Genomic DNA, 14,914 nt, shown 5'->3' on the forward strand with positions numbered 1-14,914 from the left:
GAAATTCTCACTTATTTTCAAATATGCTGCTGTGACTATCAAATCTGGAACTTTTAAAGGCTTAGAGGAATAGTTTAACAGGTTAATGTTACAGATTGGTAGCAAGGAATAGTGAAGAGAAGACTGGATTGAGAATCAGATGAATAAGGTTTTGGTTTTAGCTTTACTTTAGACAAATCATTAACTACTCTGATTCTCACCTATCCTGTAAAGAAGATAAATCATATCTAGGTGATAGGACTACTGTTAGAATATAGTAAGAATAGACATAAATAGACATCATTAATTATAAAATCTGTGCCAACCATAAGGTTTTAAACAAACTGTTTATACCTTTTTCTTTTCTTTTTTGTTTTGTTTTGTTTTTGGAGATGGAGCCTTGCTCTGTTGCCCAGGCTGGTGTGCAGTGGCATCATCTCAGCTCACTGCAACCTCTGCCTCCCAGGTTCAAGCGATTCTCTGGCCTCAGCCTCCCAAGTAGCTGACATTAGAGGCACACATCACCATGCCCAGCTAATTTTTGTATTTTTAGTAGAGATGGGGTTTCACCATGTTGGCCAGGCTAGTCTTGAACTCCTGACCCGAAGTGATCTGCCCGCCTCGGCCTCCCAATGTGCTGGGATTACAGGTGTGAGCCACCGCGCCTGGCCTCTATATACCTTTTTGAAACAGGATTTACGTAAATAAAGTTCATATCTCTTCAACTGCTCTTTTAAAAAGTTTCAAAGTTCCCACTGGTGGTAATTTGCAAAAAGGTAAAATCAAACTATGTGGGGAAAAAATAAACTTATTTTAAAATCTCTAATCTCAGGAACAGGCAAATGATGTGTGAAGTTATAAAATACACAAGGAAGTCTAGTATATGGAAGCAATAAGAACATAAATTCTGGATACCTGAGAAATAACATAAAATAAATAACAGAAACTGGCATATATTTAATTATATACATTGGTAGCATCATTTAGAAAAAATAGGTATTAATACACAAAATAAGAGGGGAGTAAAAAGCTTAAAAGGCATAATACTCACATATCTGTGTGATCGAATGCTAGGTATTCTTCAATTATTCCTTCTGAGACAATTATAGAGTCTTCCTCATCTCTTTCCATAGAACAAAAGCTGGAGGATTTGGCAATGAAAGATGCTTTATGAGCATAAGAAGATGAAAAATGTAACTTATTTCCCCTTATACCAAATCTTGGAGTGGAAAAAAGAAGTAAATATTAATTATGTAAACATAAATAGTTCTTATGGCAACACAGTTACATGAGTTTTGGCTCAAACTCCCCTTGCCCTGGCAATACCTTCGTGGACTATTCTAAGCCTCAATAACCTACCATTTCTCAGAACAGGAAGATTAAATTCTGGTCATACAACTATTTTGCCTACATGTACTATGGACTATCTGATACTGCTTGCTGTCTTTTCAGATGCAAACAGCTATAGCTATGTATTAGGTCATTCTTGCCTTGCTATAAAGAAATATCTGAGACCAGGTAATTTATAAGAAAAGAGATTTAAGAGGCATACAGTTCTGGAGGCTGTATAGGAAGCAAAGTGCTGGCATCTGCTTTTGCAGAGGACTTACAAAGCTTTTACTCATGGTGGAATGTTGAGTGGGAGCAGGAGCAAGAGAGGTGCCACACACTTTTAAATGACCAGATGTCATGGGAACTCACTATCGTAAAGACAGTACAAAGCCATGAGGGATCCTCCCCCATGACCCAAACACCTCCCACCAGGCCCCACCTCTAGCATTGGGGATTACAATTCAACATGAGATTTGGGCATTCTGCCCTTGGCTCCTCCCAAATCTCATATCCTTCTCACATTGCAAAATACAATCATGGCTTCCAAAAAGTCTCAAAAGTCTTGACTCATTCCAGTGTTAATTCAAAAGTCCAAAGTCCCACATCTCATCTGAGACAAGGCACATCCCTTCCAGCTATGAGCCTGTAAATCAAAAACAAGTTATTTACTTCCAAGATACAATGGGAGTATAGGCGTTAGATAAACATTTCTGTTCCAAAAGAGAGGGGCTACAGATCCCACGCAAGTTCAAAACCCAGTAGGGGAGTCATTAACTCTTAGAGCCCCTCGATGTCCCACAACAAGGTGCAAGGGGTAGGCTTCCAAGACCTTGGGCAGCTCCACCCCTGTGGCTTTGCAGGGTTCAGCTCCCAAGGTTGCTCTCATGGGTGGAGTTGAATGCCTGCAGTTTTCTTTTTTTTTTTTTTTTCTTTTTTGAGAGACAGAGTCTCGTTCTGTCGCCCAGGCTGGAGTGTAGTGGTGAGATCTTGGCCCACTGCAACCTCTGCCTCCCAGGTTCAAGCAGTTCTCCTGCCTCAGCCTCCTGAATAGCTGGGATTACAGGCAAGCACCATTAAACTCAGCTAATTTTTGTATTTTTAGTAGAGATGGGGTTTCACCATGTTGGCCAGGCTGGTCTCGAACTCCTGGCCTCCAGTGATCTGCCCACCTTGGCCTCCCAAAGTGCTGGGATTACAGGCATGAGCCACTGCACCTGGCCTGAATGCCTGCAGCTTTCTAGGTACAGGGTGCAAGGTGAATCTATCATTCTGAGGTCTGGAAGATGGTGACTCCCCTCCCACAGCTCCACTAGGCAGTGTCCCAGTGGGAATTGTGTGTGGGGCCTCCAACCCCCATTTCCCCTCTGCACTGCCCCAGTAGAGATTCTCTGTGAGGACTCCACCCCTGCATCAGGCTTCTGCCTGGACACCCAGACTTTCTCTTACATCCTCTGAAATCTACACAGATAGTGCCAAGCCTTCACTCTTTGCCCTCTGTGTGCCCGCAAGCTTAACACCACATGGAAGCTGCCAAGGCTTACGGCTTGCTTGCAATGTTTTTGTTTTTGTTTTTGTGAGACAGAGTCTCGCTGTATCACCCAAACTGGACTGTAGTGGCGTGATCTCAGCTCACTGCAAACTCCGCCTCCCAAGCTCAAGGGATTCTCGTGCCTCAGCCTCCCAAGTAGCTGGGATTATACGCGTCCGCCATCACACCTGGCTAATTTTCGTACTTTTAGTAGAGACAAGGTTTCACCATGGATCACTTGAGATCAGGACAGCTCAGATTATCTAAAGCGGCAAGTCAAGCTGTAACTGGGCCCCACTGAGCCCCAGCAAAAAGCAGTGTCCCAAGGCTGCTCAAGGCCAACAAGGTCCTGGGTCTGCCCCACAAAACAAAATCATTCTTCCCTCCTAGGCCTCCGGGCCTGTGATGGGAGGGGCTGTTGTGAAGGTCTCTGAAATGCCTTTTTCCCATTGTCTTGGCTATTAGCACTTGGCTGCTTGTTAGTTATGCAAATATCTCTATCAAGTGGTTGCTCCACAGCCTGCTTGAATTCCTCTTCCCAAAAAGCTTTTTCTTTGTCATGTGGCTAGGCTGCAAATTTTCCAAGCTTTTATGCTCTGCTCCCCTTTTAAATATAAATTCCAACTTTAAGTCATTTCTTTGCTCCCACACCTGAGCATAGATGTTAGAAGCAGCCATGTTACTTCTTGAACATTCTGCTACTTAGAAATTTCTGCTACCCAATACCCTACATCATGACTCTCAAGATCAAAATTCCACAGATCTCTAGGGCATGGACACAATACAGCCAAGTTCCTTGCTAAGGCATAACACGCATGCCCGTTGTTCCAGTTCCCAGTAAGTTCCTCATTTCCTTCTGAGACCTTGTCAGCCTGGACTTTATTGTCCATTTCACTATTAGCATTTTGGTCACAACCATTTAACTGGTCTCTAAGAAATTCTAAACTTTCCCTCTTCCTGTTGTCTTCTGAGCCCTCCAGTCTTTCAACCTCTGCCCATTACCCAGTTTCAAAGTCACTTCCACATTGTCAGGTATCCTTATAGTAATACCCCATTCCTTGTTACCAGTGTTCTGTATGAAGTCATTCTTGTGTTGCTATAAAGAAATACCTAGAAAGGTGCGGTGGCTCACGCCTATAATCCCAGCACTTTGGGAGGCTGGGGTGGGTGGATCACGAGGTCAGGAGTTCGAGACCAGCCTGGCCAACACAGTGAACCCTCGTCTCTACTAAAAATACAAAAATTAGCCAGGCATGGTGTTGCACACTTGTAGTCCCAGCTACTCAGGAGGCTAAGGCACGAGAATCGCTTGAATCCGGGAGGTGGAGGTTGTGGTGAGTCGAGATCACACCACTGCACTCTAGCCTGGGCAACAGAGTGAGACTCCGTCTCAAAAAAACCCCAAAAAAACAAACAAACAAACAAAAAAAACAAAAAACAAAAATACCTGAGACTGGGTAATTTATAGGAAAAGAAGTTTAATTGGCTTATGGCTCTGCAGGTTGTACAGGAAGCATAGTGCTAATAGTGCTAGCATCTGCTTTGAGGAAGGCTGCAGGAAGCTTTAACTTATGGTAAAAAGTGAAGCAGGAGTAGGCATATCACATGGCCAGAACAGGAGAAAGACAGAGTGTGTGTGTGTGGAGAGGTGCCACACACTTCTAAATGACTAGATCTCATGAGAATTCATTCACTATTGCAAAGATCATACTAAGTCATGAGGGATTTGTCCCCATGACTCAGACACCTCCCACCAGGCCCCACCTCCAGCACTAAGGATTATAATTCTACATGAGATTTAGACAAGGACAAATATCTAAACTATAACAAGCTATACAACAAGTTTTTTAAAAACTAAGAATAATCGGCTGGGCGTGGTGGCTCACACCTGTAATCCCAGCACTTTGGGAGGCTGAGGCAGGCGGATCACAAGGTCAGGAGATTGAGACCATCCTGGCTAACAGGGTGAAACCCTGTGTCTACTAAAAATACAAAAAAAAAAAATTAGCCAGGCGTGGTGGCGGGTGCCTGTAGTCCCAGCATTTTGGGAGGCTGAGGCAGGAGAATGGCATGAACCTGGGAGGCGGGGCTTGCAGTGAGCTGAGATTGCACCACTGCACTCCAGCCTGGGCGTCAGAGTGAGACTCCATCTCAAAAAAAAAAAAAACAGAAAACTAAGAATACACATTTATAATTACATCTTACGATATCTCATGACGTTATATCCTTATTTCAGTAACTCCATCATTGCCCAAAATATATGCTCCTTAAGGGCAGGGATCTTATCTTATTAATATTCAAATTTCTCTTCCTTCCTAGGCATTCAGTAAATATGTGATGACTCATTTGTTTCAGTGGGTTTACTTTGGAGAAAGTCAGTCCAATCTGAGAAATAAAATTTTAAAAAATAGATCTCAGTTTAACCAAATGTTAAATATAACCAATTTACACTTTGTATTGCTCTTTATATTTTTTTGTGCCTTAAGTATTTTTTTTATTAGGAAAATAGAATAAACCCATGGCAGCTGGGCCCATGGCTCATGCCTGTAATCCCAGCACTTTAGGAGGCTGAGGCAGGCAAATCACTTGAGGTCAGGAGTTTGAGACCAGCCTGGCCAACATGGTAAAACCCCGTCTCTACTAAAAATACAAAAATTAGCCAGGCGTGGTGGCATGTGCCTGTAATCCCAGCTCCCTGGGAGGCTGAGACAGGAGAATTGCTTGAACCTGTGGGGTGGAGGTTGCAGTGAGCTGAGATTACACCACTGCACTCCAGCCTGGGCGACACAGCAAGACTCTGTCACAAAAAAAAAAAAAAATTAATTAATTAAAAAAATAAATCCATGGCACTTTTAAACAAGGCTGGTGGGACAATCTTACTGCAAGACATTTTCGAAATATATATTAGGAGCTTTAAAATAAACATTTTCTTTGATTCAATGGTTTCATTTGTAGGGATTTCATTTAAGGATATGACCTATAAGATTTAGCTATAAGAATTATGATTGGTGGGGCACGGTAGTTCATTCCTGTAATCTCAGCACTTTGGGAGGCTGAGGCAAGTGGATCGCTTGAGCCCAGGAGTTTAACACCAGCCTGTGCAACATGGTGAAACTTGGTTTCTGCAAAATGTACAAAAATTAGCCAGGTATAGTGGCATGCACCTATAGTCCTGGCTACTCAGGAGGCTGAAGTGGAAGAATCACTTGAGCCCTGGAGGCAGAAGTTGCAGTGAGCCATGACTGTGCCACTGCACTTCAGCCTGGGCAACAGAGTGAGACCCTATCTCAAAAAAAAAAAATTATGATCACAGAATTGTTTATAATTGCCAAAAACAGAAACTAGCCCAACTGTTTCAAAATAGAGGATTTGGGGATGAGTTCCTTAAATAGTGATATATTCATGCAATGGAATAAAGTCCTAAGTTAATATTGGGAAAAATAGAAGATGTCCACAATAAAATATTAAGTATAAAGAGATTACAAAATGTATAATTTCATAAAAACCATATACATACATGGTAGAGAATGCTAGATGCCCCTCAATATCCATTCTCTCCTTTCCTAGTAAAATCATCCCAATTTTATTCATGAAAACAACATATCCACCTCAAAGACTGCATCTCCCAGTTACCTTGTAGCCAGAGACAGTCAATGCAATATGAGCAGAATTATTTTGTGGGACTCTGGGAAGGCTGTTTAAAGGGAACTGGTGTGACTGCAAGGGATACCATTTGGCCCTTCTGTCTTTCCTCCTCTCTGCTACGTGGAAAGCGAATTATCATGTTTGGAGCTCTATCAGCTATCTTGAACCATGAAGAAAACTTCAGAAAAAACATCATGGGCTACCATGATATGGCAGAAAGATGAAGTGTCTCAGTCCCTGAAAACACCATGCCGCCACTCTACATTGCCTTTCTCCAGACTTCTTTTACATAGAAAGAAGTAAACTTCTCTTATGCAAGAGTTGGTAAACAGATAAGATCCTTGACCATGGCAGGTGGCACTGGGATGGAGATGGTAAGACATGACAGAAGCTCAGCCTGGGCAAAAGGCGAAATCCTGTCTCTACAAAAAATACAAAATTAGCCAGATGAGGTGGTGCACACCAGTAGTCCCAGCTACTCGGGAGGCTGAGGTGGGAGGATCACCTGAGCCCAGGAGATCAAGGCTGTAATGAGCCAGGATTGCACCACTGCACTCCAGTCTGGGTGACAAAGTGAGGCCCTGTCTCAAAAAAAAAGGAAGGAAGGGATGAAGGGCGTTTGGGAGGGAGGGAGGGAATCGGTTTGGAGATCCAATATGTCTAAAAATTAGCCAGGCGTGGTGGCTCACACCTGTAATCCCAGCTACTTGGGAGGCTGAGGAAGGAGAATCCCTTGAACCTGGGAGGCAGAGGTTGCAGTGAGCAGAGATCATGCCATTGCACTCCAGCCTGGGTGACAAAAAAAAAGCTATCAAACATATAGAATGTATACCTGACATTCCATTATGTTATTCTGCTATTGTATTATTCCATTTATACTAATAACCAATTATATTTTTAGTCAGTGGTAACTAATGGAATTCTTTGTGTTGAAAAATAAATAGGAATTTCTAACAACTATAGGCCTTTATAACTGCTATTAAAAGAAATTTTAGCTAGATAAGAAGGAAAAATATTCCCATTTCCCCTAAAGCTGCAGCAAAAAATAAGATAGTATTCTATACCATAAAGTTGTCTTTGTAAATGTTCTTTCTTTCTTTTTTTTTTGAGACAGAGTCTCGCTCTGTCGCCCAGGCTGGAGTGCAGTAGCGTGATCTTGGCTCACTGCAACCTCCACCTCCAGGGTTCAAGCGACTCTCCTGTCTCAGCCTCCCCAGTAGCTGGGATTACAGGTGTGCGCCACCACGCCTGGCTAATTTTTGTATTTTTAGTAGAGACGGGGTTTCACCATGTTGCCCATACTGGTCTAAAACTCCTGACCTCAGGTTATCTGCCCAGCACTTTGGGAGGCCAAGGTGGGCAAATCACTTGAGCCCAGGAGTTCGAGACCAGCCTGGGCAACATGGTGAAACCCCATCTCTACTGAAAATACAAAAATTAACCAGATGTGGTGGAGCACGCCTGTGGTCCCAGCTACTCAGGAGGCTGAGGCAGGAGGATTGCTTGAGCGCAGGAGGTCAAGGCTGTAGTCACCCGTGATTGCACCACTGCACTCTAGCCTGTAACAACAGAGTAAGACCCTGTCTCAAAAAACAAAAAGCAAAACCAAAAAGAAAAGGAAGCAGCAAGTTGACTGCTAACCATGTTATAGGCACTGTCCTAGGTGTTAGAGATACAAAGAGGAAGATGCTGTATTACTATGTTATTTACTCTAGCACTTTCTTCTGGCCCAAGAACTCCCAGAGAACTGAACCAAATACCTAGTTTCATGCATTTGAGGTCTGAAAGAAAGCCAGTGTTGGAAGGATTAATGAATGAGAGAGAGACTGATAGATGTCTTAGAGAAGTAGGCAGGGGCCAGCTGATGATATAATTTTAGACTTTTATCTTAAATTCAGTGGAAAGCTACTGAAAGTTTTTAAGTGGGAGACAGGAAGGATCAACCTTGAATTTAAAAAAAAAATCTGATTTAATGTGGAGAATATATTGGAGAAGGCAAGAATGGATATAATTTGAAATGTTATTTTTATAGAAAGTCTTAGCGGTTGATAAATCTTATATTTTATTACAACCTGATTTGTTAAACTGAAAGATCAAAATGAATTAATGACACATTTTCTTCATACCTCTCACAACAAAAAGTGGCAAAATAGCCTAGCTACTCAGAAGGCTTAGGTGGGAGGATTGCTTGAGGCCAGGAGCTCAAGGCTGCTGTGAGCTATGATTGTGCCACTGCACTCCAGCCTGGGTGACAGAGCAAGACCCTATCTCTTAAAAAAACAAAAAAACGGGCAAAATAGCAGTAGCACAACTTACATACCCTCACCACCCAACTTGGTTCTTGAATACTACTGTATTAGCCTCTCAAAGGAGTAAGTCTCCTTAAAGTTCAGCTGATTCTATATGTTAAAGGAAGAAAAAGTTATGGATGGGCCTGGCATATCCTACTATACCAGAAAACAAAGATACAGTCAAAACAAAACCAAAGGTACTAGCTTGAAGTAGCTAAGTTGTAATAATTAGAGCATCAATACTAATTATTGCTAAGTAAATATATAAATATTTTGAAATGCTATGAGTTCATAGTGGTACTCAAGAGTGAAAATATAAAGTATGAACAAAGTAGTTGTTACATGAAAGAAGTAAATATCATAGATTTTGTTTAATTTTTATGGCTTCCAATAAGTAGTGGTGTGCTAATATACCTGGATAATTTGTTTCTTCTAAGTATATGTCTGTGTATAAAGTATAAATAGGTATTTGTTTTACTTGTCTAAGTAAAGAAAATTATTGAGAACTGTAAGTCAAATATCCCAGAAAAAGTAGAACCAAAAATAGGAAGACTAATCAACAGTGGTGGTAGCAAGTAAAAAGGAAAGAAAGGGTATTAGCAGTATGTTGCAGAATGGTGATATAGTCAGATGTCCTAAAAAGGATGAACTAACTGCTCAGACTTGATTTCTTATTTCCTTGAAGATTAAATTTCTAAATGGGCCTACCATTGATAGTTATAAAATAAGGCACATATAAAGTTTACACTAATAGATCAGGTCGATATATCCTAATAACAGAATATGAGTTATGTAATTTTGATCAGAGAGAATGAAATAATACATCATTTCTGTGGGCAACATTAGGCTGTAAAATTTTTTATATTACATAAAAGGAGTAAACTTATCGATATAATACATGAGATTTAAATTTAAAAAGAATGCCTAATGACCAGCAGCTTGAGTTTAAATCACTTCAGGAATAGCAAACAAATATTATCTGACCAAAAATCAGGTGATAACCCAGATCCCATAACCCTGACAGTAATGTTTCACTTTGTGGTCTGGTGAGACTACCACAAGCCCAAGGAGGCACCAAAAGTAAGTATTACTACAACTATTGGAAGGTATCAAATAAGTAAAACTAGAGCCATGGGAAAAAGTATAGGAATAATTTTTAAATGAATTTAAACTATGATGTTATATTTTACAGTAGATTTAGGTATAGGCATAGGTTTCAAAGTAATCCTATTTGGGTTTATTTTGCTACTATTTAAAAGTCTGAGGTGTTCAAAAGATTTTGCCATTTAAAAATTACTGTGGGCCGGGCGTGGTGGCTCACACCTGTAATCCCAGCACTTTGGAAGGCCGAGGCGGGCAGATCACCTGAGGTCAAGAGTTCAAGACCAGCCTGGCCAACATGGTGAAACCCTGTCTCTACTAAAAATACAAAAATTAGCCGGGCATGGTGGTGGGCGCCTGTAATCCCAGCTACTCAGGAGGCTGGGGCAGGAGAATTGCTTGAACCTGGGAGGCAGAGGTTACAGTGAGCGGAGATTGTGCCATTGCACACTGCACTCCAACCTTGGTGACAGAGCAAGATTCTGTCTCAAGAAAAAAAAAGAAAAAAAAAAAGTCTGGGTTTGGTGGTTCATGCCTGTAACCCCAGCACTTTGGGAGGCTGAGGCAGGTGGATCATGAGGTCAGGAGTTCGAAACCAGCCTGGCCAGTATGGTGAAATCCCAGGCGTGGTGGCGCACACCTGCAGTCCCAGCTACTCGGGAGGCTGAGGCAGAAGAATCACTTGAACCCGGGAGGTGGAGGTTGCAGTGAGCCAAGACCACGCCACTGCACTCCAGCCTGGGTGAGAGAGCGAGACTCCGTCTCAAAAAAAAAAAAATAAATAAATAAAATAAAAATTCACTTTTTCAACTTTTTTTTCAAAAAAGTTTTAAAGTCTTTTTCTTAGACTGCAACATTTTAAAAAACCATTCTATTTACGCATTTATGCCAAGAAGGAAGTATTTATATTTTTGGATATATGTAAATATATATAGATATATAGACCTGAATAACAAGAATATCCTTAAGCATTATTATATGGTTTGAATATTTGTCCCCTCCAAAATTCATGTTGAAATTTAGTCCCTAATTTGGCAGTGTTGAGAGGTGGAGCCTTTAAGGGGTAATTGGATCACGGGGGTTCTGTCCTCATGAATGGTTTAATCCATGTATGGATTAATGGGTTATCATGGAAGGGGAACTGGTAGCTTTATAATAAGAGAAAGAGAAACCTGAGTTGGCATATTAGCATGTACAGCCCCCTTGCCATGTGAGTCCCTGCACTGCCTTGGGACCCTGCAGAGAGTCCCCACCAGCAAGAAGGTCCTCCCAGATCCTGCCCCTTGACCTTGGACTTCTCAGCCTCCAGAACTGTAAGAAATAACTTCCTTTTCCTTATAAATTGCCCAGTTTCAGGTATTCTGTTACAAGCAACAGAAAACAGACTAATCCACTACAGGAAAGGTCTAACTTTTTGAACAAAATTACATAATGAAATTTTAATATACACAAAGACTATGGACAATCTTACAGAATTTGCTATGCTTTACTAAATACTAATAAGTAGGAAGAAGTATTTTAATCCCTTAATACAACTGGTAGGATATAATACTTGCATATTAGGGCACACTGAAATACTTACGTAATGGAATACTTACATAGTAGAATCTCTTTCTTGAAACAAGGTTGTTTCATATGAAGCAGAAACAGCAGAAGGGGATCTAGGATACAATCTATAACCTTCACTTGGAGTGATTATCTGCCTACCTAGAATCCTTCAAAATGAAGAAACACAGACACAGTGAAGCACCTTCACTGGCATACATACAAAATCTAGATATATTTTGAACACATTTGATGGCTCTACATAAAAGTCCAGTATGCAGTCTGATACTGATTAAGAATGAGAAAATGTGAATCCAGAGCCTTACTACAGGTATCTCTTCCATAGAATGGAGATGGAAAAGATAAACCTATAGCCCAGCCGTTAAAAAAAAAATACAAGAAATCTAAGAAAACATCTGTAATCTGCTCTTCATGCTCTATAATAGTCCTCATTAAATCAGCCAAAATGGGATGGAGGCCCAGCCAAATTAGTGAAAACTATGAATTACATTCTTAAAAACATGAAGTTTTATACATTTTGAGTATGTGCAGTAAGTAGTACTATTGCAGTTTCTGAAGGAAGCTCTTGAACAGCCTATGTCTGGTTTCAAGTATACATAAGAATTTAATTGTATACAACAGTGTACATTTTCTGACCATCTTGTTCAAAAGAAGGGCTTTTTGGTACCCAGATACTCAGACCTCAGCTGCTGTTGTAGAAACAGTTTTACTTGATTAGGATCACATATTGTTAGTTAAGGAAACTCTAAGAAACTTCTACCAACTTAAGTTTTCTCTCAGTTGAGGCTTTATACCACATGGCCTTATTTACATTCATTAAAGTGATGCTCATAAAGATTTCAGAATACAAACTTTTTTTAAAAAATCTACTTTTTAAATTTTTGTATTAGTCATGAATACAAGTCAACTGGAGGGCTTCAGTACCTGAGGTGAGGAAAGCTAGCTGTCCACTGTTGGCACTCTTCTTGTAGACTCTTGGTATGCACACTCAACTTCTGCTCATACAAGAGTTCATCAATGGCTGTGAACATTGCCTGGACTTTTTCAGTGGCATTTTGATCGAGTTCCTAGAAGAAAATATTCCCCTCAAATATTTAGGTGAGCTTCACTCTGTTAAAAATTATAAAGATTAAAAGCAGTAAGACTTGTTTTGTTTACATATTTAGTCTACTTGAAATACTGCTGTGTTTCCATGAAAGAAAAATTAAATTAGTGAGTTTTCAGATCTCAGAATTTTCAGATATCTTCTCCATTCATATTTAAAGAAAATTTAGATAAATGTCTGTGTTTTAGGCTGGTCCAAGTACAGTGGTGTTTACAGCTAATTGATCACAACCATTTTATGGATTTCTTTGTTTCCGCTCCACTCCTCTACTGCTTCACTTGATTAGCCAAAAAAAAAAAAAAAAAAAAAAAAAAATGCCAGGTGTAGTAGCTCACGCCTGTAATCCCAGCACTTTGGGAGACCAAGGTGGGTGGATCACTTGAGGCCAGGAGTTCAAGACCAGCCTGGCCAACACAGTGAAACCCCATCTCTACTAAAAACACAAAAATTAGCTGGGCGTGGTGGTACACACCGGTAATCCCAGCTACTTGGGAGGCTAAGGCACAAGAATTGCTTGACCTGGGAGGCAAAGGTTGTAGCAAGCCAAGATTGTGCCATTGCACTCTAGTCTTGGTGACAGAGCTAGACTGTGTCTCACAAAAAAAAAGAAAAAAGCCTATATTTTTAAAAGTAACATATTATATACAGTATAAATTGTAAACACTTTGAAAAATACAGAAAAGTATAAAGAAAAAATAAAAATTACCTATAATTCCACCGTTCAAAGATAATGATTGCTAATTTTAGTACAGTTGCTTGGTTCCACTATTTTTTAGACAGAAAATCCTGTGTATATTACTTTGTATACTGCATCTTTCACTTGACAATTGACAACTTATGTTATGTCCTTGCCCTCTGTAATCCAGCCTTTAAGAATAGTCAGGCCAGGCACAGTGGCTCACACCTGTAATCCCAGCACTTTGGGAGGCCAAGGTGGGGTGGATCACCTGAGGTCAGGACTTCCAGACCAGCCTGGCCTACATGATGAAACCCTGTCTCTACTAAAAATACAAAAAATTAGCTGGGCGTGATGGCGGGTGCCTGTAATCCCAGCTACTTGGGAGGCTGAGGCAGGAGAATCGCCTGAACCTGGGAGGCGGAGGTTGCGGTGAGCCGAGATTGTGCTATTGCACTCCTGCCTGGGCAACAAGAACAAAACTCCGTCTCAAAAAAAAAAAAAAAAAAAAAAGGCCAGGGCAGGTGGCTCACGCCTATAATCCCAGCAGTTTGGGAGGCCAAGGCGGGCAGATCCTGAGGTCAGGAGTTCAAGACCAGCCTGACCAATATGGAGAAACCCTGTCTGTACTAAAAATACAAAATTAGCTGGGCGTGATGGCTCATGCCAGTAATCCCAGCTACTTGGGATGCTGAGGCAGGAGAATCTCTTGAACTCGGGAGGCGGAGGTTGTGGTGAGCCAAGATCGTGCCATTGCACTCCAGCCTGGGCAACAAAAGCAAAACTCCGTCTCGAAAAAACAAACAAAAACCCAAAACCAGAATAGTCAGAGGGCTGGGCATGGAGGTTCACACCTGTAATCTCAGCAACTCAGGAGGCTGAGTGGGGAGGATCACTTGAGGCCAGAAGTTTGAGACCAGCCTGGGCAACATCACAAGACTGCCATCTCTAAAAACAATAAAAAATTAGCCAGGCATGGTGGTCTGTGCCTATAGTCCCAGCTACTCAGGAAGCTGAGGTGGGAGGATTACTTGAGCCCTGGAGTTCGAGGCTGTAGTGAGCTATGATTGTGCCACTGCCAGCCTGGGTAACCAAGTGAGACCTCATCTCTTAAAAAAAAAAAAAAAAAAAAAGCAGTCAGAGATGGTTACAAAATGCAAATCTGATCATTTTTTCAGATTCCTTGCTTATCCTCTACTACATCTAAATTTACACATCCTTTTACATTCCAGTGTTCCAGTGGGAGAAAAGTCATATCTTCTTTTAAAAGTATAAGATGAAAATAGTGTATTTTCACCCTAAAAAAGTCAACCCCTACCTAATAAAAATTATATCTGTCTGGGAGTGTTTTTTTTTTTTTAATTTGTCCAAAGCTGGGGATGGTGGCCGACACCTGTAGTTGCAGTGAATCAATCAGGAAGCAGTTAGGAGGATTGCTTGAGCCCGAGAGTTTGAGGCCATACTGGGCCATGGTGGCACTTGTGGCTAGCCATTGTGTTCCAACCTGGACAATATAGCAAGACTCCTCTCTAAAAAAATTGTCTTTCATCTGATACACTTTTCAAACATGTCTTTCTTTGGGTCTAAAAAAAAAAAAAATCAGTGAATACTTCTTTGAATATTGCCTCTTTCTTATTCTCTAAAATTTCTGTTAGAAATATATTGCAGTTTCTTAATCCATCCTCCATGTC

General features: G+C 41.0%; 1 protein-coding gene across 11 annotated transcripts in view; it reads right to left on the minus strand.

Moving 5' to 3' along the window:
* The window catches only part of FAM149B1 (family with sequence similarity 149 member B1), a 75,867-nt gene that overhangs the window by 32,212 nt on the left and 28,741 nt on the right, over positions 1 to 14,914 (minus strand). For 6 of the 11 annotated variants that reach the window (XM_055275804.2, XM_055275802.2, XM_055275799.2 and 3 more), the window contains exons 4-6: positions 12,367 to 12,509; positions 11,475 to 11,591; positions 1,031 to 1,198 (exon numbers count right to left, since the gene is read on the minus strand). In XM_055275804.2, coding sequence (XP_055131779.1) covers positions 1,031 to 1,198; positions 11,475 to 11,591; positions 12,367 to 12,509 — 428 coding nt within the window. The remainder of the gene's footprint in view (positions 1 to 1,030; positions 1,199 to 11,474; positions 11,592 to 12,366; positions 12,510 to 14,914) is intronic. The other 5 variants (XM_063637548.1, XM_063637547.1, XM_063637546.1 and 2 more) reach the window with 1 other exon arrangement.

Source organism: Symphalangus syndactylus, chromosome 4 (genome assembly GCF_028878055.3).
Source record: "Symphalangus syndactylus isolate Jambi chromosome 4, NHGRI_mSymSyn1-v2.1_pri, whole genome shotgun sequence".
NCBI lineage: Eukaryota > Metazoa > Chordata > Mammalia > Primates > Hylobatidae > Symphalangus > Symphalangus syndactylus.